Source organism: Danio rerio, chromosome 14, assembly GCF_049306965.1.
Source record: "Danio rerio strain Tuebingen ecotype United States chromosome 14, GRCz12tu, whole genome shotgun sequence".
NCBI classification, from domain to species: Eukaryota; Metazoa; Chordata; class Actinopteri; order Cypriniformes; family Danionidae; genus Danio; species Danio rerio.
This window is the reverse complement of record NC_133189.1, coordinates 43,617,501-43,641,611: the sequence shown is the minus strand read 5'-3', so window position 1 is coordinate 43,641,611 and position 24,111 is coordinate 43,617,501. Positions and strand designations below refer to the sequence as shown.

Sequence of the window (24,111 nt, the reverse complement as noted above, 5' to 3'; positions counted from 1 at the left end):
TGTCATACATTCCCAGAAATATAATTAGCCGTATTTTGCGAACAGGTGAAATATCTGAGAGAGCCAGACAAAAAAAGGACTGCAGTGTGCGTTACAGGTGTATATTCACGACATAATAGGCAACTGATTAGAAAATAACCTGATCAAAATTGAAGCTAGGTTACCCTAGCCACCTCATACGCTGACCATTCAATAGCTGAGCTCATGCACAGCAGAAGAGGTGACATTTAAAAATAATCTAATAATAACAAATTAAACTGTGATTTCTCTATTTTAACCAAAAAGCCTGATAGACTCTTGTTGTGCAATTAAAAAAGCATTACTAAACGACGAGGAAACATGCATGGACACTGCTGCTACATCATTCATTCTTAGAAAGAACAGCCAGAAAGGGGAAATTGATGGATTTGTGCCAAATATTAGCATCAGTGACCCATAACAATCTACAGTACCAATAACATATGTTTGTGTGCTTTTTATACAGTTTAAAATTCTAATTTGCAGTTAAGTAGAAAAAATAAATTAATTGAAATGCAAATCAAAGTATAAATAGCAGAAGTGAACAAACAGATTTCCCCTACCAGCAAATATTAATCAGACACAAAATATAAAAGCAGACACTAACCCAGTATAATACCTAAATCTCTAAACAACAGATGCAAACATCAGTGAATTGTAGCTCTGTCATGGACATGTAAATGACTGACATAGGGGGCTGTAAATTACTGAAAAACTGTTAGTATGACTGTTTTGACGAAGGATTAAATGCAGCAGTGCTCATAATATTAAGCAAAAAAAAAAAAAGACAGCTGTGAAACATAACCTGCTTTGTATTTTTGTAAGAAACACAGTTGAGATCTTTTTAAGGTAAGAGGTGTGCGAGTTATTGCTGTCTATCACTGAATGTGGGTATCGAAAACAAAACCAACTAATCTCCGCTCTTTTATCGCCCCGCACACAGTTTGATCCACGCTGGCATTTCTCCCCTTGGGTTTTAGGTTTTGGAAAGGGAATAAAACTCTACCACCCCATGCAAGCTTTTAGGATACCGGGTGTCAGATTTGCACAATTCATATGCACAACACTTTAGCTTTTTTTAGCTTGAAAGCTTGACAGGCCTCCTGCTATATTGCTAAGCCATGATTGGTCTGTGGCGGTTTTCGGGTGTGGCTTAGCGAGTTGGCACTTTATGATACACAAATATCTGTATGATTGACCGATTGACTGATTGGTCTGTCCCTTCTCGCATTCATGTTTCAGTTGAAATTATGTGAACACGTCAAACAATCTTGCACGATCCAAGGCAATTCAATAGACCTTTAACATTGCGATTTCGGCACGGTCTGTTTTTTCTTCCTACTTGAATTTCTGCTTTGAAAAAAAATTGCATTATAGACATGCAAGACATTTCTGTTGAGAGATTATCACTGACAAACAGCTTTTTTTCTGGTTCTATGTTCACAAAAGGCAGTTTTGACCTGTATGCGTGAGCCGTGTCAGATTCCAGACATGTTTTTTTTTCTTCTACTAAGCCCAGTCAATGCTTAAGGGCAGTGGGTGATAGAGTCCACACGCTGCCACAATATGTGTCTCCATGGACACGTGAACATTACTACAGATGGGGCATAGATCACATCAGCCGAGACAAATGCACCTTGGAAAATTGCAGGGTGAAAACCAAATCTTATTCTACCCTGACGTTGTTGATCAAAAGCAAAGCGAGGAAAAACTATAAACACCCTTTCAGGGATAACAAACAGAATAGAGAGAATAAGATTGATAGGTTTTGAAATTGTAGTTGTCTGGGGACAAAAAAAACAAGAAACTGATAAATTCCACTATAATTCAGATACACAGCACATTTACTTCAAATGAACATACTTTACCCTTCATCAGAAATGTGGCACTTAAGAGACGTAGAGATCTAAAGTGTAAAAAAAAATGCTTGAGTGAAAGTTCTCAAGAAAATGTATTTTGATGATGGTTATAAGACCTGCTAAACTCCATATCATATTATGCTAATAGCTCTACAAACCTGGATATCCATCCATGAGTGTCTAATGACAATCATTTCCCTTGCCTGTGGTACAAAGTGAGCACTTAAAAAAATAAATGTGCTTTCTGATCACTGACTCGCTAATGAAAAGCAATTAACAGCATATGTTTGTAAGTTGTATGCAAAGGAAGTCTGCTAGGACTAATTGAAACTAGGGTCATACGATGATTATCATGCACTGTATGCTTTCTTTAATGAATTCCAATACTGGTTTGTACTGGTTTGACTGGTGAACCGATATAGCAATGCAAAACTTAATCCTTATGACTTAAGCAATGCAAATGAGGATAGAATGTAATCATAAAAAAGTATTAGCATTGTACGACAGAAGATCCTGTCATTGTAGAGTATAGGGCTGCATGATATTGGAAAAAACCAACACAGGCTCATTCTGAAAACATAGTCCTGTGGACGTTTCTGGAGACTGCGAATTATGTAGCCGGAGATACGTAGGGCTGTATTTCATTTTTTAAACGAACGCTACAAGGCGGTATGACGCCGTTCCTTTTCGCGCTTACCGGCTGACCGCTTACCTCCGTGTGGAGGACTTTCCTGCTGCAACCAGTTTGTCCAGTTAGCTTGTTGTGTACGTTGGCGGACTTGAGAAACAGAAAAGAGTCGACCACGACGACGACAGGGTTTGAGTCCGGGGAAGAATGGTTCCAGAAATCAGGTAAGACAAAAACAGAATCCAAAAAATAAAATGCACAAGTAAATAACAGGGTAAGAATGTGGTAAAATCCAAAAATGTGGTAAAAATCAGACGAGGGCTTTTTTTTTCTGGACAGCTTTTGTAAATCGTTGGTTGGGTTTAGGGAAGGTGGAGGGTGGGTCAGTCAATTTGCCGGTCCCCCAGTCAATTATTCAGTCAGACGAACAGTTGGTAGGCAGCGGTCTCTAGTGGGTTTACGCGAGAACAGTGCGAGCACGAACAGCACTCACGAGAGACATTTGAGTTACGAAAAAGCGTACACAGCAGCCTCTCGAAAATGAAAACTGCAAAAATACGTACTTCCCGATACATATTTTGCGGTCACCAGAAACGTCCACGGGACTGCGTTTTCAGAATGAGCCTGGGTTGGAAAAAAACTGACAAACGATGTTTCGTTTTTCTGTGATATATATTGCAATACTGTTTTACAAGTTGACCCTATTTTGGAAAGAATTCCTAATTTTATATTAATTGGAATCATTTATAGGGGAGCGCATTTCATAAAATATATAAAATACAAAAAATTGAAGCACAGATGAACACAACAGAACTAACATAAACAATTACAGTATCATGCTTTATAGTTTTCAGTTGGAAGTTTAACAGTGTTGAAGTGTAAAAATTCAATAATTAAATGTAAAAAAACACTGCATAGTCTTTACTGTATTAAATTATTAAACCGATGAATCTTTGTTAAAGCAGTGACCTTTATAACTTCTTGTGCAAAAATAATTAAAATTCATTTGAAATCTTACAGCCGCAGGCCTTAGAAAACAGATCCAAATAAATTACTTTATTATTATTAGATTAGAGCTAAACTAATCACACGTTCTGAACTGTTTTCTGGTTAATTATAATCATAACTCAACATTTCAGATTGTGTAATGATTCTCATATTGCGATATCGATGCTGAGACAATATATCGTGCAGCCCTATTATGGTACCTGTAATGTGAAGGGGAAACTGACAAAGAAGGGTGTGAATCTAAATGCAAGATTTATTCATGGTTAGTCAGGCAGGCAACTGTCAACACAGTGGCAAACGGGTATATGCAGATTGTCCAAAAGACGTGGTCATAAAAAGGCAAATGGTCAGTCCCGACAGTGAAGTGAAGGGCAAGGCAAAGGAAGCGCGTCGTAATGTCCGCAATACAGTATAACAAGACTCTGCAACTGGAGTCCATGTAATCAGTTCTGAACAGCTCCAGCTGTGTGCTAACAATCAGCAGGAAAACCAGAACAGGTGTGATTGTGTGGTGCATGGCAGGATTTGTAGTCCACATGTTGATAAAATTGTTGTCCTGAGTGAAAGTGAATGATTCACATCGATCTACAAGCCTGGATCTCTGGTGATTGTGACAGTACCAGAATCTTTAAAGGGCATTAAAAATAAGCATTCTGTCATCAAATACTCACCCTTTATCAAATTGTTTGACTTTCTTTCATCTGGTGAACACAAAATACTTTAAATAAATAGGTTAATGAAACATTTAAGACAATATATCCTGCTTTGTGCCACATAAAGAATTAAATCAAGTTATGTTTGGAATAACATCAAGTTAAGAAAATTATTTTAGTATTTTTTTTTGTGAACTACCCCTTAAAGACTGCAGGGACATTATAAGTAAAGATGAGTAAAGTTATCCTCCATTACATCCTATTTGCTCTATAATGGACAGCCCTTTGACTGATGTATTCAAGCCAATTTAATAAATTAAATATAAAACTCCGCAGGGATGCTGTTGTCTAAGAGCTTAAAACTACAATCCAGGCTTATTCCACAGTTTGTTTAGAGATCTACAGGGTGGTCTGTGAGATGACAAAGCTGGTCAATGAATGTCTGAATGCATAGGGAAGAACTGTGTTTAAGTAGTGAAATAAATAGTAAAGGATTAGCTCACTTAAAGCTAATATAAATCTAAAATAACCCATGAATGTTCTGTGCTTGTGTTCTTATGCATAATAAATGATTAGCTCACTCAAAAGTGAATAAATTCTGAAACAGTATATTTCTGATATCACCTTCTGTAACCCGCATTAACTGCAATTACTTTAGTGGAACAGAACATTCTGTCACATGAAAATAAACTATTCCTTTACATAATAGTCTCAACAAGTTGTGTCAACTTCTATATTTTTAGCATCTATCTCAGAATGGAAATTATCCGTAATTGTAGTTTGAGAGCCCATGAGGCAAACTTGCACTTGCTGAGGGTTGCATGCGGCACTGTACTTACTGTGAAGAACATAAGGAATCAAATCATGTGTATCAGCAGAGTCAGACCTCTTATGAAGCTTCTCATTCCAGCATGTTGCCTCAAGGTCTGTCTGATAATACTGCAGCTGACTGAGCTGAAATCTATCCAGATTTACTTTCCTTTGGAGGAGTTGGCAGATTGTAGCGCTTTATAACAGATTTGAATGTGTGTGAGGTAAAATATCTTCCCTCACAATTAACCAACTTAAAAATATGAGAGCTGATATTTAAGAGTATGTAAAAGGTTTTACAGATGTGGGTAAAAATGTAATTACTTCACTCGACAAATGATATAGTAGAAAAAATATGTGAAACCTAGTTATATTGCACAGTTATGTTATGTTAATATATTGCAACCATTTGCTAAAATCGTTTAAGTTCCTTTTTTTCCTCCATAATGTACACACAGCACGCCATGTAGAGAAAAAAACAAGGAATTGTTAAAATTATTGCAAATTTATTAAAATAGAAAAACAACAATATCACATGGTCCTGAATATTCAAACCCTTTGCTCAGAATTCAATAGAAGCCTTTTGATCTAATACAGCCATGAGTCTCAGGGAAATATGCAACACGTTATTCACACCTGATTTCTCTGCATTCCTCCTTGCAGATCCTCTCCAGTTCTGTTAGCTTGAAAGGTAAATGTTGGTGGACAGCCATTTTTAGGTCTCTTCAAAGATGCTCAACTGAGTTAAAGTCAGGGCTCTGGCTGGGCCATTCAAGAACAGTTATGAAGTTGTTATGAAGCCACTCCATTATTTTAGCTGTGTGCTTGGGGTCATAGTCTTGTTGGAAGGTAAACCTTCAGCCTAGTCTGAGGTCCTGAGCACTCTGGAGAAGGTTTTCATCCAGAATATCACTGTACTTGGCCGCATTCATCTTTCCCTCGAGAACAACCAGTCGTCCTGTGCCTGCAGCTGAAAAACACCCCCACAGCATGATGCTGCCACCCCCATGCTTCACTGTTGGGACTGTATTGTACAGGTGATGAGCAGTGCCTGGTTTTCTTCACACATACCACTTAAAATAAGGGGAAAAAGTTCTATCTTGGTCTCATCAGATTAGAGAATCTTATTTCTCATCATCTTGGAGTCCTTCAGGTGTTTTTTGTGTATCTTGCACTGAGGAGAGGCTTCCCTGCCCATCTCCTGACTGCATCTCTGGAGCTCAGCCACAGTGATCTTTAGGTTATTTACCTCTCTCACCAAGGCTTTTCTCCCCTAATAGCTAGGTTTGGTAGCACAGCCAGCACTGGAAATAATTATGGTCATACCAAAAGTCTTCAATTTTTCCAAATCTGCAAAAATGTGAACAATTCTGTGTTTTTCTGTCAAAATGAGGTGATGTGTGTACATAAATGAGAAAAAAAATACTAAAAAAATTTTAGCAAATGGCTGCAATATTACAAATATTGAAAAATTTTAGGTGGTCTGAATTCTTTCTGTACCCACTGAATATATTACTATATAAATAGTGCTAAATAAAAAATAAAAATAAAAAAACTGGGAAATATTAGTAACTCCAATTTTTATTTAGGATCTTAATTCCAATTGTTGTTATCAGCTAAATCCTTGCATGAGCAAATAAATTGTAATAATGATAATGATTAATAATGACATAATCATTAATGTTAACTGGGCTAATAAAACTAAGTCAGAGTCAAGTTTTGGCCAACTAAAATAAATATAGCATCTCTATATTAAACTTTATATTATTACCCTATATTATTATCTATAGTCAAGAATATATTGAGTGAAAATACACAATTGTGTGGTTTCTGAGTTTTACGATATCTCGCTTTAACAAATAAACACCCGTCACCACTTTTCAAAATGGATTTTCAAGCATTGCCAGTTTGTATATGCATATGTCATTACAATGATTGATTTCCGGTTTGAGATAAAACAAGAGAAAATATCTGAGCTATAGCGTTGAGAACGGAAGCAGCGTTAAATATTCTTGTCATTCCTCAGACAGGGAATGAGGGATCAGACGGTGGTATCGGGCTTGGAAAGGTCAGGCTCATTAAAAATCCCTCACTTGCATCTCAATGATTCAAGAAAAAGCCCAAGCTTTCATTAAACAGGCCTTTGGTAGCCCTGTAAAGCATCCAGCGAAGCCATTACCAGCAACCTCAATGGCCTTATGACCGGTGCAACACACACCGCTGCTGTCAGACGAGAGACAAACACTTCACATTACAATCAGCTAATTACTGTTTTATTTCTTCATTCAATATCGGAGTATTTTTTGTCTTCTGTATTCTACTTTCTAGCTCCTCTTTTCATCCCGACCACAGCCGATCAGTGTTTATCAGCTAGGGAATCCCCAAAGCGTCTCCCTCTATACTGTATCACAGCATTTCCACACCTCAGGAAGACTCCGCTCACACTTTGATGAGTAGCTCTCAAGCTCGCACAGTTACGTGACTGGATTGCTGCACTAATACAGTTCTGTCTTTTGGGAATGGATCTGAGATACTGTGAAGTGAGCAGTGGGTGAAGGCATTATGCATTCATGACGGCTGAAACAGGGGTCAGCCATCTCTCGAGGCATACAGTAAGAAAGAAAAAGAAAAAATGTTGTGGTCATCACCAAGCTTAGATGTGCCTCCGTTAACATCCCCGCAAGTTATTTTCTATTGGCTGCTCTGAAAAGTTTAGAAAGTGGGGAATTTTATTCTTTAATTGTGCCGCTTTCTAAACTTTTCTGCGTTGTCGTTGAAAAATTAAGCAGGCTATGAAACATTATGCTGATGTATTCACCATCTAAAACCATTTCTGATGACTAAGAACTCATGGGGGGTGTATTAAGTCATGAATCTTTCCAGATGAAAATAAAAGGAAATACTGTAACGCAGAATTCAACACAGTCAGTGTGCAGTAGTGTGTGGTTTCACAGGTCAATCAAAGAAGTCAATTAATGGCTTTTTAATTGAACAGTGTTGACAGACTGCTTTTGTGAGAGATGGCAGGTAATCGCATGTGACTTGCTAACTTAATCTCTTCTCTGAATCTAAATTATTAGTTTTGAGGCCTTGGTGAACTTTTCTGTTGGTTGTCTGACAGATTTATTACACCTCTCACATCCACTTTATTCTATTGTATCCTTCTCCCTGAGCTAATCTTTTGGGTGTATGTTCATTCCGGATGTAAATTTCGAGAATTACTAACATGGGAAACTGTATTAAAGAGGATCTGAGTTTCATCTGTCAGTATTTCGGGCAGAGTACAGAGATAATCGCCTAGGGAATTCATCGTTTAATGTTTATTTCTACATGCAGCCCTGAAGCTATTTTTCTAAACGTCAGTGGAAATAATGTTTAATCGTATTTATATCTAATCATTACACAGCATGCAAAGACATCTATACCAAAATAACAGAAATATTACACTAGCAATACAGGTAAAATAAAAATGCATAATTATTTTATAAATTAATCATTCATTCATTTACCATTGGCTTTAGTACCTTATTTATTAAGGGTTGCCACAGCAGAATACACCACCAACTATTCCAGTGTATGTTTTATGCAGTGGATGCCAGGCCCGGATGGGCTAATTGGGAGGACCGGGAGTATTCCCAGTGGGCTGGTCCGTTTTTTGGCCGCAAGGGCCGGTGTCCCTAGCTCCAGACTCAGTTTCTCTCAGCAGTCACACTTTTTTCATTAATTCATTTATTTCTTTGACCACAGCCTCACTCTTTTTATTCATTATTTTTGCCGCAGCTCCGCTCTTATTATCTATTTTCTCGCAGCCTCATGAGCAAGATGCAGCCTTCAGGTTAATGATGATTTAACTCAGATGCGTTACTACACTAAGAAAAGCTGTTGTGGTCCAGTGGTCAGCACATTGTGATACAACGCCATCGACCCGGGTTCGAACCTCATCTGAGTAATTTATTTCTTTTTTTTCATTTTTATTGTTAAGACATACAATACTGTTAGAGTTGTTGAACATTTAAAGTTCTAAAGCAGCTGTTTAATTGTAAAGGACGTGATAGTGCCATTAAAAACTGATTATGAAATGACCTTATTTTGATATAGTCAATCGTGAACTGAGGTGGGCCGGTCTGAGGCTTGAAACTCCAGGGCTGAAAAGGAGTCTCACTCCAGCCCTGGCGGATGCCCTTCCAGCCACAATCCAGTGCTGGGAAAACCCCTTACACTCTGTTACAATAAAATAAGTTGTCAAGGAAGAGAAAATGTAACATTTAGAATATTATATTATGACTGAAGAAAATAGGTGGACATAAACAAGGTCAGACAATCTTAATGCTTAATTCGTTTTATTCCTCTATAAGGAAAAATGATAGCTAACAAAAGAGAATGTCTGAGGTTTGTACAATGCAATTTAAAATAAATAGAAGCAATCAAAGGAATTTAATCAATCCAAATGTTACAGGGGGAAAAGGGAACTAGAGTGGGGCCAAAGTAAAGAACAAAACCAACAGCCACATAAACTAGAACACAAGATCCCCTGTAAACTTACTAAAGAAAGCAAATTCTTCAGCCTATGAGACATCAATAAAGAACAAGCCCTAAAATCATAAACAAAAATACAAAAAGCAGCTCTCACCTATTTACCTAGTGTTTCTAAACAATTAAAATAACTACAGGCAAAATGAAACGCAAGCTCATGCAACAAGTTTTGCAATTTGCTGCGTTGCAAAGTGTAGGCTTGGTGAACTCTGACCTGTGAAAACCCATCACATGCGTGAGACCAATCGAGGATCAAAACATGACCTCTCTGGACAGAAATTTTAAATATGGACCAATCACTCGCTCTTTAAATGTCCAATCATCTTGTTTAATCCCGCCCCTTTTCGCAGCACTATAAGACTGAATTTCGCAAGCTGAAACTCTAGTGTGACTGCGGCAAAACTCAACCATATTGGATTTAAAGCTATTTGGATTAGTTTAGAGACACTGAACAAATCATAATACAGAAATGAGCGTACAAAACACAAACCCACACACATACAGCACTGAACAAACAAGGCATGCTGTTCAAATGTAAAGTCTGCAAAATGAAGCCTGATTGGTCCACGAGGAAACGCCCTATTGAGGAGTGACAGGCTCGGGATCCAATCAGCAGATACCTGTGAAGGCAAAGAAAAGTGGAACAAAAGGTGATAGGGCGAGACCAAGAGCGAATGACAGACAAGGAGAGAGAGAGCAACAGAGAGGGAGAAAGTGACAAAAATTCAAACTCCCGTAACACTATCCCATTCACACACACATTTATACACTATGGCCAATTTCATTTAGAACAACTAGCTAATAATATAATAGTTTTAAAGGGCACCTATGGTAAAAAATCTACTTTTCAAGCTGTTTGGACAGATCTGTGTGTTGGTATAGTGTATAGACCGTCATACTGGGGTGATATGAACACACCCAGTCCTTTTTATTCAATTTAACTACAAAAAAAAGGGTCGGCCAATTGGAGCTGTTTTCAAATCGATCGCACCATTACGTAGGTGTGCGATTCCCCCCGCCCACCGAATTGATTGACAGCTGCGCGCATTAACATGTTCCGGTAGTCGCGTGTATATGTCAACAAGACCAGGCAGACATACGCAAAGCAACCAGGAATAAAAGCTCTGTTCTGTTCGCTAGGATCAGCAATCATCATCAAATGTGATTAAGAGTAAGTTTCACATGTTTAAAGTGTTTTAAAACAGAGTTTGTGTGTAATTAATTACAGCGTTTTACTTTAGCTTTACTTCATCAGCACAGCCGCGTGTCAGAACAATTATAAAGGAAGACGCTTTAATCCCGGTTTGTGGAAGTTAAATCAGGTTTATTTTGTACATTAGCATAACAGATATCCACACAGTACTTGAGGTTAGCCTTAACTAAGCTAAGCGCGCTCTGTCTGTCTGCCTGCCTGCCTGCCTGCCTGTGTGTGTGTGTATCTGTGTGTGTGTGTGTGTGTGTGTGTGTGTGTGTGTGTGTGTGTGTGTGTGTGTGTGTGTGTGTGTGTGTGTGTGTGTGTGTGTGTGTTTAACTTTGTAACGATATTGTGTGTGACTCATCAATGCAACTTCACAATACTGATTAGTAAAGGTTAGTTCTTACTGTAGTATCTCACAAACGCTACGTGAGACCTTCTTCCTTTAAGTCTGTCTGTTGTCTGACGCAGCTGAGGGAGGAGGCATGTAGAAATAGTGGGCGGGAAAGACTCGGCTTAAAGGCGCAGTACGACAAAACCACCCCCTGCTGGAAATCAGTATAAAACAGGATCTTGTAAAAGGTATAATGAAAAATCTGATGGGTATTTTGATCTGAAACTTTATATACACATTCTAGAGACGCAAAAGACTTATATTAAATCTGAAAAAAGGGGTAACCTAGGTGCCCTTTAATAACTCATTTCTAATAACTAATTTATTTTATCTTTGCCATGATGACAGTAAATAATATTTTACTAGATATTTTTCAAGACACTTCTATACAGCTTACATTTAAAGGCTTAACTAGGTTAATTGGGTTAACTAGACAGGTTAGGGTAATTACACTCTCAGAAATAAAGGTACAGGAGCTGTTTCTGGGACAGTACATTTTCAAAATATACATATTTGTACACAATTAATCCACATTGGTACCTCAAAGGAGCATATTAGTACCCAGATGTGTACAAAACCCTTCAGGTACAAATTTGTACACCGAAGAAACAATTCATTTTGACGCCCCTATCAGACATACTGTGAAAATTTCCTTGATCTGTTAAATAACTATTGGGAAATATTTAAAAAAAAAAAAGATTCAAAGGGAGTCTAATACTTCTGATTTTAACTGTAGCTGTTAAAAAATCTTTGCAAAATCATGACGTGCAAAGAGTTTATAGAAAATAAAGATTGTTTTTGTTGAAAACTGTTTTTTGATGTTGTGTAAAGGCAAAAGTGTATCTGAAAGTGTACAGATTATGTTCATATATGTACTATAAAATGTATATCAATACAAGTACACCCACTTCAGCTTCACAAAGGATATTTTCCACATTATACACTCTTGTCTACACTATTGTGAAATGACAGGTTGGTGTTTCAAATGCTACTGCATATTCTCTTTGAAATATTTGAAGTGATGCTGAACACCAGACAGCCAAAACAACAGAAACCACGAATTACACCCAGTGCAAACACAAGCAATGGACCTTTGCTATGGCTTCTTGCCATTGCTACTGTTCTTTTTGTCCCTGAGCCACATATTATATAAACCATTTTACTGAGGATTAGAATGTAATCGGACTGTCCATAACACACAGTGGTGTTAAGAAGCATATTGATTGTTTAGGTGAGAAAGAGAGAAAGTAAAAAATGGCTTCTCCCTCCTAGTGAAAAGGAGAAAGAGGTAAGCCAAGCTGTAAAAAGCTTGACAGAATGAAGCTTCCCAAGTTCAGAAAGACTTAGATATGAACTTGGCATGTTTCAGCCATGGGACTGTGAGCTTTATAAACACAATTTGATGCTGATGTTGCTTGGATGCAAACGTGAGTCTGACACTCAAGGCTGAGAAACAAACTTGATTGCTGCCTCGCTTCTCCTGCATCTCTTTAAAAATGCATGTTCAGCTCTAGCACGATCTCATCAGAAAACCCGATGAAAATGAAGGGAATGCGAGTGAAAAGCCAGATTTTCTAAGGCTGTTGGACCACATGAAAAAGTGTGCGTGTGTGTGGGGGGAAGGGGTGATTTATTTAACAGCCTCTCTCTTATTTACGGATAAACAAGAGTTGAACTGGATGACGAGGAAGCCCTGAAGCCTGTGAGGCAAATTTAAACCCATATTGGACTTTTTCTCACTCCAAGAGAGATTCATATCTTCAAGGTTTTGGGAGAGAACACAGCCCCTGGTTGCACTTTTTTTTTCTAAACACTATGCAATCCATGTGCTGTTATTCACCTGGGAGCTTCAACTAAAAATCAGCCCGCATTTTCTGTTGTAAAAAAGTCCCTGGTCAGAAAGTCTTGGGAGGAGGCAGGCAGTTTGATGACCCACCGCTCCTCAAGGGATGGAGGCTGGGTCACGACTGATCTGCTTAAAACTGAATCAAAAGCACATGGAGAAAACATTTCTTCTGAAGTATCAAGAAAGAGAAAGATCCAGTCGAATGCAGGGGCTGCTGCCTTTGGGATCCGCTTGCTCCAGCCCCTGGCAGGTCTGTCAGGCATAGACTGAATCCCGCTGGAACTGGAATCAAAGAAGTCTTCCCAAAACTGTGACATTCACAGCATTTCAATTGAGCCATCAGTCTGTCAGACACAATGCCTCCCCCTGCCTAGGGGTTTAGGGCGCTTGGTTTTTCTTTGCCATGATCACTGTGACGGGGTTCTGTAAAAAAAAATGCGGCATGGAGAATGTATGTTTAATGCATTATGCCTCTTTATTCTTTCTGGAAAAGACCAGGATTGCAAAACACAAGCAGAAGTTTTGAATTCTGTGCTAGATTAGTCTTTTTTGAATAGCTCTTTATAAAAGATGTGCTGAAATGATTCATGACGCATTTCTCTCTCATTATCACTGACTGTATCAATTGTTCATTTTCTCATGTTTATTTTTTTGGCTTCTTTTCTATATCCCTTCCTCTCTGCTTTCTCTATCTCTGGCAGACTGGGCTCCTGTAAAGAGGAGATAAAGTCCTCCAGCAGACCAGCCCAGAAGCCTATGTCCCCATCGGACTTTCTGGACAAGCTGATGGGACGAACCTCCGGCTATGATGCTCGCATCAGACCCAACTTCAAAGGTGTGACAAAATGTAAACAAACAGGCTTTTGTTTGGGATTTATGCAACCCGACCTGCAGTGAAAACTGGTAGCAGCTTGACAGTAGTGGCTCCTGGGAACTCAGACAGACTCCAGTAACCTGACTGGGGTTGCGTGGGGTTTGGACCACAAAATGAGTATGTTGTAGTACATGTCGACAAGGGTCAGGCTGCAAAAATTACAAAAACATTACAAATGAACCATAAATAGTAGATTATACTAATTATACAGCAGGGAAAATCAATAAACACTTCACCATTTTTCTCTGAAAACACATTTATAAATGTGCTGTTGACTTGAAATTTTCACCAGATGTTGGTAACAACCAAACCAGTCCATATATGCAAAGAAAACAAATCTAAATACTTTACAAATGAAGTTATGTGTAATAAAATGAAATGACGCAGGGTAAAAAGTATTGAACACATGAAGTAAGGGAGGTGTAGAAAGGCAGTGAAAGACCAGATAGCAGCTGAAAACTCTCAGTAGTTCTTCAGCAACGCTCTGCCCTTGGTCATTGTAAATGAATAGTAGCTGCTTCAGTCCAACATCGACATTAGCAGGATGATGAAGATGAAACCAGAGTGGACATTTCAGCAAGACAATGATCTAAAACATAGACAAGGAAACTCCCAAATGCTTTCAGAGAAAGAAAATCAAGCTGTAGAATGGCCCAGCCAATCACCTGACTTGAATCCAAAGAAAAATCCAAATTAAAGATCAGATTTAATGGACAAGACCCACAGAACCATCAAGATTTGTACACTTTCTTGAAGTCTGTGAAAAACTCACACCTGAGCAATTTATCTGACTTCATTCTTTATATGGGAAGCATCTTTAAGCTGCCATCACCTAAAAAGCCTGTTATATAAAATTAAATAAATACATTTCAGTAGATCAGTACTTTCTCTTTGAGTCATTTCATTGTTATTACACAGAATACATTTTTTCAGATATTCCTTTTAAATTGATGTTTGTTTTTATGTATGTATTGTTTGGGGTGTTTTACCAAAAACTGGTTCAATTCCACGTCAACAGCTCCTTTAGAAATATTATTCCCAGGAAAAAAACCTGACATGTTCAATGGCTATTTTCCCCCCTCTATGTGTAGGATACATCTACAGTCTGTATGATATGGATATTATCAATTATTAAATGTAACATGCAAGTTCACTCTAAAATAACAATTCTGCTTTTTCCTCACTCTCACGTTGTTTCAAACACTTTTAATTTTCAGAACACAAATGAGGATATCCCTCTCAGGAAAGATTTCCCTCTCAAAAAGTCTTTTCACTCAAAGCTTCACAAAAAAGCTTATCAAACTTGTGAATAAAGTGGTTTTGTCTGTTTTCTTAATGGCTTAGAAATCCAGATTTCAGTTACACAATTTAGTTATTAGCTCATTTGATTTACGTTACATCATGTTAAAATTTAGATCTTAACCAACACAGACCTGTCAACATCTTTTATAAAGAACCTGATTGACCTGATCACTTTTATGCTGCTTTGATTGTGATTTTTTCAATTTTGAAGGTTGACAGTAGTCACAATCTCTTTTCATTATATGAAGAACAAGAATTTAGTACTTTTTTCCTTCATTTCACCAAACAACAAAAACCGGGAGGATAAATGCCAGAACTTTTGTGTCTGTAGTCCCACTAGACTCTACTTTTATTCACTCTCCTGTAAACAAAATAAGCTTTTCTCTCTTCTGTTTTCACAGGACCACCAGTAAACGTCACCTGTAACATCTTCATCAACAGTTTTGGATCTATTACTGAGACAACAATGGTATGTCCGCCAACCTGATTTCACCAAGTAGGACATGTTCCTGGATTAACATCTATGTCAGTGGTTTTAAATTCCTGGATTGCCGCAGCTCTGCATATTTTATCTCCAAACACCTCCAACTCACACCTCCTTAATAGTCTCAAGTAGTCTTGAACACCTTGATTAGTTGGATCAACTGTGTTTGATTAAGATTGGAGCAAAACTGTGCAGAGACCTATGATCTATGTTGATCCTGGAACAACATTCCAATCAGCCAATCAGAATTAAGGGATATGTTTACTGTTTATGTTAAGTTTAGTTTTACGGTTAGGTTTATGCTCTCTGCATGATTGTTATCTATTACTCCCCTCTGATTTTGGAAATTATTTACAGGTATGGTTGGGTTTAGGGGTAGGGAATAGGTATGAATAACATTTTCCTACAACAATGATGTTCTAGGATCAACATAAATGTTAATCCAGGATCGCATCATACTTGACAAAATCATGATGTGGTATCTTACAACACTGGTTTACTTTTGTTTGGATGCAAAGATTCAGCATTAAGTTTGTTTTTCCATGCAGCTCAGACCTTGATATAAAATATATTCTTCTAAGCAATATGCCACATATGTATTTCTGTTGAGTGAGGTTTAGTCACTTTGCTGACTTGTCCCTGTCTCAAGGAGCACATCACTTAGAAGTTTAGAGTCCAATGGGTCAGCTGATGTGCTAATAATGAACTGTCCACTATGCAATTAAAATGAAAAATTGAAAGAAGACCAGAATCTTCAGGGGGAAAATGAAAAGGTGATATATACCCATCCACTAGATCCTGTGCTTAGCGCTAAATGTCTCAGTCAGCAGAATGTTTCAGTTGACCGTTACAGATCGCCATTGTTAATGGTCTGTTAGTCAGTTAACCTGGAGGTTAGGTCATCAGAAACGGAAGACCTACAACGAAAATTAATGCCAAGGGAGCACAAGATATTTACGTGCAAGTCAAGAGCATTTTTGATTAGGTTAGCAATTAAAAAGAACATTATGACTAAAAGGTACATTAATAATTCAGCAGTTCAGAAATTGAACTACAAGATTCCAGGACTTACTTCATTTGTTTCTCTTACTCCAGGATTACAGGCTAAACGTCTTTCTACGGCAGCAGTGGAACGACCCTCGACTGGCCTACAGTGAATATCCCGATGCATCTCTAGACTTGGACCCTTCTATGTTGGACTCCATATGGAAACCTGACTTGTTTTTTGCTAATGAGAAAGGTGCCAACTTCCATGAAGTCACCACAGACAACAAGCTGCTGAGGATCTTTCAGAATGGGAATGTGCTTTACAGCATCAGGTGAGCAGGGAAGCGTCTAAGAGATTTAATAGAGAAAAATAAGAACTTGCAACGTTATTAAAACATCTCTGAAAAATAGTGATGCAATGTGACTTAAAATAATACCACAATTACCACTATTGAGTTCACTATTTGATCAAAGTAAAAACAAAATACATAAAGTGAGAGATGTTATGTTATGCTTTACAAAAATTTGTTGAAAGTAATGCAAATTCCTCTAATACGAATTATCTTTTTGGCCAAACAATCATTTTACAATCCCCATATTTGGCAAGCATTAACTTGTTAATATTGTAAATATGCTGTATACATTTAAAGTGATTATTTAAACGTAAATGTTTGAAAAAATCTGTTATATTGAAATGTATAAAATCTACTGTACAAACTATAATTAAACAATGCACACTTGTGCCAAATCCATTTCTCAATATGCGTTCTTCAGCAATCTTGTGTCCTCGTGTTCTCGTGTAACGTCATCATCAACCGGCAAAGACCAATTCCAAAGCTTAAAACCATAAGAACGGAGCACACGTGAAAGATCCCGGATGCATTCTTAATATCGAGGTTGCGTCCAGAAGTCAAGTACCAGAAGTCACTATGGCTGAATAAATGACGTGGGCAGCGCAGCATTTTATATAGATTTATTATTAAACTTCAGGGATTTAGCTCATTTATCTCAGGAGTTTCTCTAAATGAGATGGTGGAAGTAAACAATACTGTGAAAATTTTTAATAAAGGCATAAACAAATTCAAGGCTGGTTTATACTTGTTACTTATACTGGTTTATGCATTTATACTTCTGCATGCTGTTTATGTTGCTCTGCAGTAACACTTCCGAAACACTAGCTGGCGGTAGGTTTTTATGTTTCTTTGTATCAAGTTTCTTCATGGGTATTTCGTTTTTTCTGAACTCGCTCATTCAGAGGCAGGAACCGGGGACGAGCAACAATTTTACCCATAAGGTACACAAAAAACAAAAGTTTCCATCTGGAGCTCTTTCACAGGACTCGACACTTGCTACATCAGACTCGCAACTCTTAGCACCGCCCATGCTTTTCACCAGTATCAAGCCAGCCAATCACAGAGCTTGCGCTATGCGTTGCTGTGACATGTAGTTACATTTGTGTGCAAGGCACACAGGCGCTTGACGCAAAAATATAAATCAGCCTTTAGGGTGTTTATTTGCTGAAACTCATGTTAAAATTGTTTGTATTTATATTGTGCAATCCATATATAAGGTCTTTATGCATAGTATATATTGTGAAAAAGGGGAAATACAATAAATTGTTGTATGAATGCTGTAATGTTTAAATAATATTCAGCTAAAAAGCGTGAAAATCATGTGATCATCAGGAAGAACACAGCATCTAATTTCTCACAGGATGCGTTCTTTGTTCTTGCGGTCTCCCAAGTTTGTTTTTCGAGGTAACTTGGCAAGAACAGTCTCCACAAGAACAGGAGTCTTTTCTCTGCGTTCTTGTAATTGAGAAACAGCCTCTATCTGCTGTTAAACACAAATGAAGGTCAATTGAAGTAAGTTGGAAACCTGTAACTATTGCCTTTCACAGTATTTGTTTTTCTAACAATGATAGTTAACAGTTACAGGTTTTCAGCTTTTTCAAAATATCTTGTGCTCAAAAGAATATAGAAACTTGTAAAGGTTTGGGACCACTTGAGAGTGAGTACATTTTAAAGACATGACCACAGCTTATTGTAAACCACAGTTCCAATTATAATAAAAAAAAAAAACATTTCCTCCTTTTACAAAAACTGACTACAGTGGAATAATAATTACATGCTGAAGAGCCAACAAAGGTCTTCACATCAGTAAGTGTACGGCAGATATTTTGGGGCTTGAATAAAAAGGGCTCTTCAATAAAAGGCACCGCTGGCTATTTCTTTCTCTAAGGCACTAGATTACAACAAGTAATTACACTGTTTCCTTGATCCAAACTTTCTAATAGTGCCTACTGTTATTCACGGATAAAACTATAGCGTGTCAGCAATACAATGAATAAGAATACAGAAAACACTTTCAGGCAGTTAGTTTGCTATTACCAGTATGGCATCCGATAAAAAATACTCATGTGATAAAAAAAGCAATTCACTCTGTAATCACAAATCAAAAAGATGAGGGGTACGGCCATATTGATCTCAACTTGTGCAGAGACGGTATAAACTGGCATTTTGATTACTGGTGCTTTTCTGCCCTTAAAGAAAGTAGTCTATATTTGACTTATGCCCTTTATTCAACATCTTCTTCTAAAAAAGCAGTGGCTTTGCGTCACTGACAGGCCAGCATTTAAGTTGCTATTCACTTAAAATCTACACCTCCAGTCAGTTATCAACAACTTTAACCATATAATTTAGTCAAAAACAGATATTTTAAACAAGATTAACCAATTAATTCAAAAGATCACATTAGGTTACTACTTTGCTCATGAACAAGCTATTCAAATCTTATAAAAAATCTAAATTTATTATATATATATATATATGTATATATGAAAATAATGCATAACTAACATGGGCCACATTCATGACATCTGAAGGTACGTTCACTTTGGTTATTAGGAAAAGATGCATATGTGATCACGTAAATGTTATTTTCGCATTGTATATCCTTGTAATGCTCTTAACATCAGCCTTTCCTCCTTGCAAACTCTCTGTCAATCTTTCTCTTCTCTGTTTAACACCTATTTTCTGTCCTTTGTGGTTTCCCACTTTCTGCTTTCCTGTTTTGCGCTCTGTCTCAGGCTAACACTCATCCTGTCTTGTCCCATGGACTTGAAGAATTTCCCAATGGACATTCAGACCTGTACCATGCAGCTAGAAAGCTGTGAGTTTCTCTATTCTTCACTTCATTTCTCCCTCCCCATCCCACCATGCCTCCTTTCCCCTTTTCACACTTTGCTGCATTCGATTCTTCTGACGATGATATGGAGTTTTAATGTATGCACTGATAGCAATCACCATGAGGGTGAAGGACAGGGAACGTTTAACTCATGCACGTAATTAAAAGACATTCTGTGTATATTGTTTCGTATGATGAACATATTTCAGAATGATTCAAATGAATTACGAGTGAGTTGAGTGATGGCCAATGAATTTTCAGCAGCATTTACTTCAGACTTCACAATCCTTCAGAAATGTGTTTATTATGATGGTTTGGCAATCAAACAGTTGCACTGCTTGATAATTCTGTAAAAACAACTATACATTTTATCAGGATTATTTAATAAATTGAAATTATTTGGGGAAATTGACTTAAAAAAATTATCCAAACATCCATAGTATGTTATCCAAGTACCACACAGCTTTATATTTCAGTTTTTTTGACACATTACAAACTGTAAAAAAATAAATAAGTAAAAACCTATTCTGAGGTGCATTTTGGAAACCATCGTTAGCCAACTAAGGTCGCAAGTTGCAGTTGTTACAAACATAGTTTGTTGCTTTGGTGTTCCAAATATGTCGTTCCAACAAACATTCGCAAAATGTGTCGCAAACTTTTTTGTTTGCAACTATACACCTCTAGAGCTGTAGTTAGAAACATAGTTTTGTGTTCTATTCCCAGTTATCCTCCATGCCCTACTCCAATTGACCATTCCAATATTTAAAGTTGAAATGATAAAAAAAAAAAAAAAAAAACATTAAAAGCCATTTCTAGGTCATCTTCTTAGGTGTAATTTACTTTCAAAGTATTTTTTTACAAATTAGATTCAGTGGTCTTTATATTGTCAATTGCATTTCCGGCACAGTGCACTTAAAAAACATTTATGCCATTTTAAACACGGCCGTGGCTCATGATGAAAGCTACAGGTGACCAATTATTTAAAAGAGGAATTTACGTTACGTCTCCAAAGCTTGTGAAAACAAAAATATATGACATATGTTAATGCTTTTAGCTTATTGTAGCTTACTTATTAAGAAATACATCTGTACTGTATATGACATTTGTTGGTTAGAATATTTCTGCAGTGGTCTGAATGTGTCAAATTGTAAAAGTAGTTTAAATAAATAAATAAATAAACAATATCTTACTTAATAATAATAGATACATAATAATAATAATAATAATAATAATTATTATTATTATTATTATTATTATTATTATTATTAGTAGTAGTAGTAGTAGTAGTAGTAGTAGTAGTAGTAGTAGTAGTAGTAGTAGTAGTAGTAGTATTAATATTAGTAGTAGTAATATTAAGTAGGAGTTTTCTTCGTTTCTTAATAAATAGCCTACTGTAAATTACACCCATTAAGGATTTATATTATTTATATATGAGATTATAATATGTGTTAGCTAAGTTGTTTTATGTTTTAGAAAAGAATATGGCATTTTCTCAATAATATTTCTAATGAAAACATAGGCCCTGTGTGTTCCATTTACATATATTTTTTAATATGTAAAGCGAGAGCATGTTTTTACAAAAAATTTATATTGGATTTTTTTTAATGCATGTGCTTGTAGAACAAATGACTTTGCACAAAAAAATGATGAGGATTTTCTCTAAAGAAGTTACTCCGCCCCGTTTAGAGCATCATTATGGACATTTTACATTATAATGACGTGGTTCAAATGGCGGATCTGCAACAGAGAAACTACTGTTTTGGGAAACTCTCATCACTACATCCTTCTTTTCCCAAATGATGCATCGTACTAAAATAGTTCAGCCACAGGATTCAGTGCAACAATACCTTATATACAAAATATTTTCTCAGGCATACAGCATTTAGCAAGAATAACTTGCAAAATACAGATTACAGATACAGATAAATACAGATAAAGACAGTGTAAAGACCAGAGTGCAGGTTTTACCCAGCATTTGTCTGCAAGACACTAATCACTAATCACTAATTGTTTCATAAAAGTACATGTCTGTTTCATTTTCCATTAACCCTTGACCATTGTTTAATTTACTACCCTTTTGTTATGTAGTTCGATGTTTTCACACACATTACTCCATATAAAGCCAGAAACTAAGCTTGTCATGGCTTTGCAATCAAAAATGTCCATATAATGGAAGTCAATAAGGCAAAAACAGCTACACTGTAAAACCCAGTCAACTTTATTAATGAGTGTATGTTGAATGAAATGAGTGTAGTTAACTAAAAATTGATTGAAAGTTTCATTTGAAAAGAGTTTTGAACTCAGTGTTGAAGGTAATGAGTTAATTAAATACCTCATTACTTAAAATTTAAATAGTAAGGCCACAGTACTTATATGGATTAGTTTTTAACTCAAATGGCTTGTTGCAATTGGTTTCCTGGAACAGTTTGAGTTGCCTTAACTTATAGGGTTTTACAGTACTCAGTTGGTTTGAGTTCTCTTCATTTATGGGGTTTTACTGTGCTCAAAGTGCTTCTTTTACTCAAATTGGTGTAAGTTCACAGTACTCATATAGATTAGTTTTTGAACTTAAATGTTTTGTTGCAATCAGTTTCATCAGAAACAGACACTTTCTTCTCATTTCATAAGCTCTCTATGTACATATAATCTTATTTGTGAATGTAATTTAATGCAAAAACCAAAACGGGACGTCTCGTCTTTGACATATTTGCCATGAACTGTTGCCGTCAATACATCCAGTCAAGTAATTCAATTCCACTGCTCATATTTCCACTGTGTAACCCTGAGCATAATAGGATTAGAAAAAAACAACAATACCTCAAAACAAATTCTATGTCTCACTGCACAAAAAAGAAAAAAAAATCAGCCAAAAAGGAAGCGTCACAGATACAGCATCCTAGTTTTAAAGCGGTGCGTAAAGTGTCCTTCCTTATTACCTTGATAAAAGAAAGAGGGAGGCAAAGAAATAGACTATTCACCACCCCAGTGCCCTCCGAGCCGATAGCATCTTAACTCCTAGAACCAATTTAAAGGATATCAATAATGAAACTTTCATTTTGTGTTGCCCTTTATTATGTGACCCACCCCAGTTGCCCGAAAGGCTTTTAATTCCACCTCCCTGAGACAAAAGATCCCCCTTTTCTAACCATGAAAAAGAGCCAAACGAGGCATGCGTGTAATGCAGAAATGGACGCCATTTAGTTTGACATCAGGATTTGTCTCATGGATTATTTGATTTAAATGCCCACTCACGTGTCACGAACACAGAGAGCACCTGAAGTATATTCAGTGACTCATATGGTTTAAAAGATTTAGGGGACGTGCTACACTCAGACAGCGTGTTTTACTGTCCTTTCTGTGTCCTCTGTATGTCTACAGTATTTATCCAATGAGTGGAAAAGCCCTCGTCCGTGGCCAGTTAAAATTGCCCTCCTTTAAGCAGTAGGGTCAGACAGAAAGAGACACACAGGAAGACAGGCAGGTTTATGGTCTATCAAAGCGCTTACAGAGGGCGTAATCATTTCCGATTAGACAAGAGCACCTTTTTAGGGCTTTGAAAGGGCCCACTGAACACTGTTTTGACAAGTGTCGGGACGCAGCCGAGGGTTGGGATCACCTTGTCTAGAAAGGACACATCCCTGAAGATAGAACGGATGCCGGAGTATTGTAGCAAAGGTGAAAACAAAAAAAGGAGAAAGGAAAGTTTGGGGCACTGAGTGTGTTCAAGTCCACATACACTCACTGGCCACTTTATTAGGTATACCTTACTAGTACCATGTTGGACCCCTTTTGCCTTCAGAACTGCCGTAATCCTTCATGGCATAGATTCAGCAAGATACTGGAAATATTCCTCAGAGATTTTGGTCCATATTGACATGGTAGCATCACACAGTTGCTGCAGATTTGTCAGCTGCACATCCATGACGCGAATCTCCCGTTCCATCACATCCCAAAGGTGCTCTATTGCATTGATATCGGGTGACTGAGGAGGCCATTTGATTACAGTAAACTCATTGTCATGTTTAAGAAACCAGTCTGAGATGATTCGCGCTTTATGACATGGCATCTGATTCTGCTGGAAGTAGCCATCAGAAGATGAGTACACTATGGTCATAAAGAGATGGACATGGTCAGCAGCAATACTCAGGTTGGCTGTGGCATTGACAAAATGCTCAATTGGTACTAATGGACCCAAAGTGTGCCAAGAAATTATCCCACACACCCTTACACCACCACCACCAACCTGAACCGTTGATTTAAGCCTGAACCAACCTGAACCACTCAACTGCTCACTGGATATTTTCTCTTTTTCAGGCCATTCTCTGTAGATCAGC

At 37.3% G+C, this 24,111-nt stretch overlaps 1 protein-coding gene across 3 annotated transcripts in view; it reads left to right on the top strand.

The window, feature by feature from the left end:
- glra4a (glycine receptor, alpha 4a) overlaps nucleotides 1–24,111 on the top strand; it is a 77,772-nt gene that overhangs the window by 35,716 nt on the left and 17,945 nt on the right. Inside the window, 5 exon segments of one of the 3 annotated variants that reach the window (NM_131782.2) lie at nucleotides 13,017–13,642; nucleotides 13,692–13,779; nucleotides 15,522–15,589; nucleotides 16,700–16,923; nucleotides 19,680–19,762. In NM_131782.2, coding sequence (NP_571857.1) covers nucleotides 13,532–13,642; nucleotides 13,692–13,779; nucleotides 15,522–15,589; nucleotides 16,700–16,923; nucleotides 19,680–19,762 — 574 coding nt within the window. In that variant the 5' untranslated portion in view covers nucleotides 13,017–13,531. 3 annotated transcript variants of the gene reach the window in all.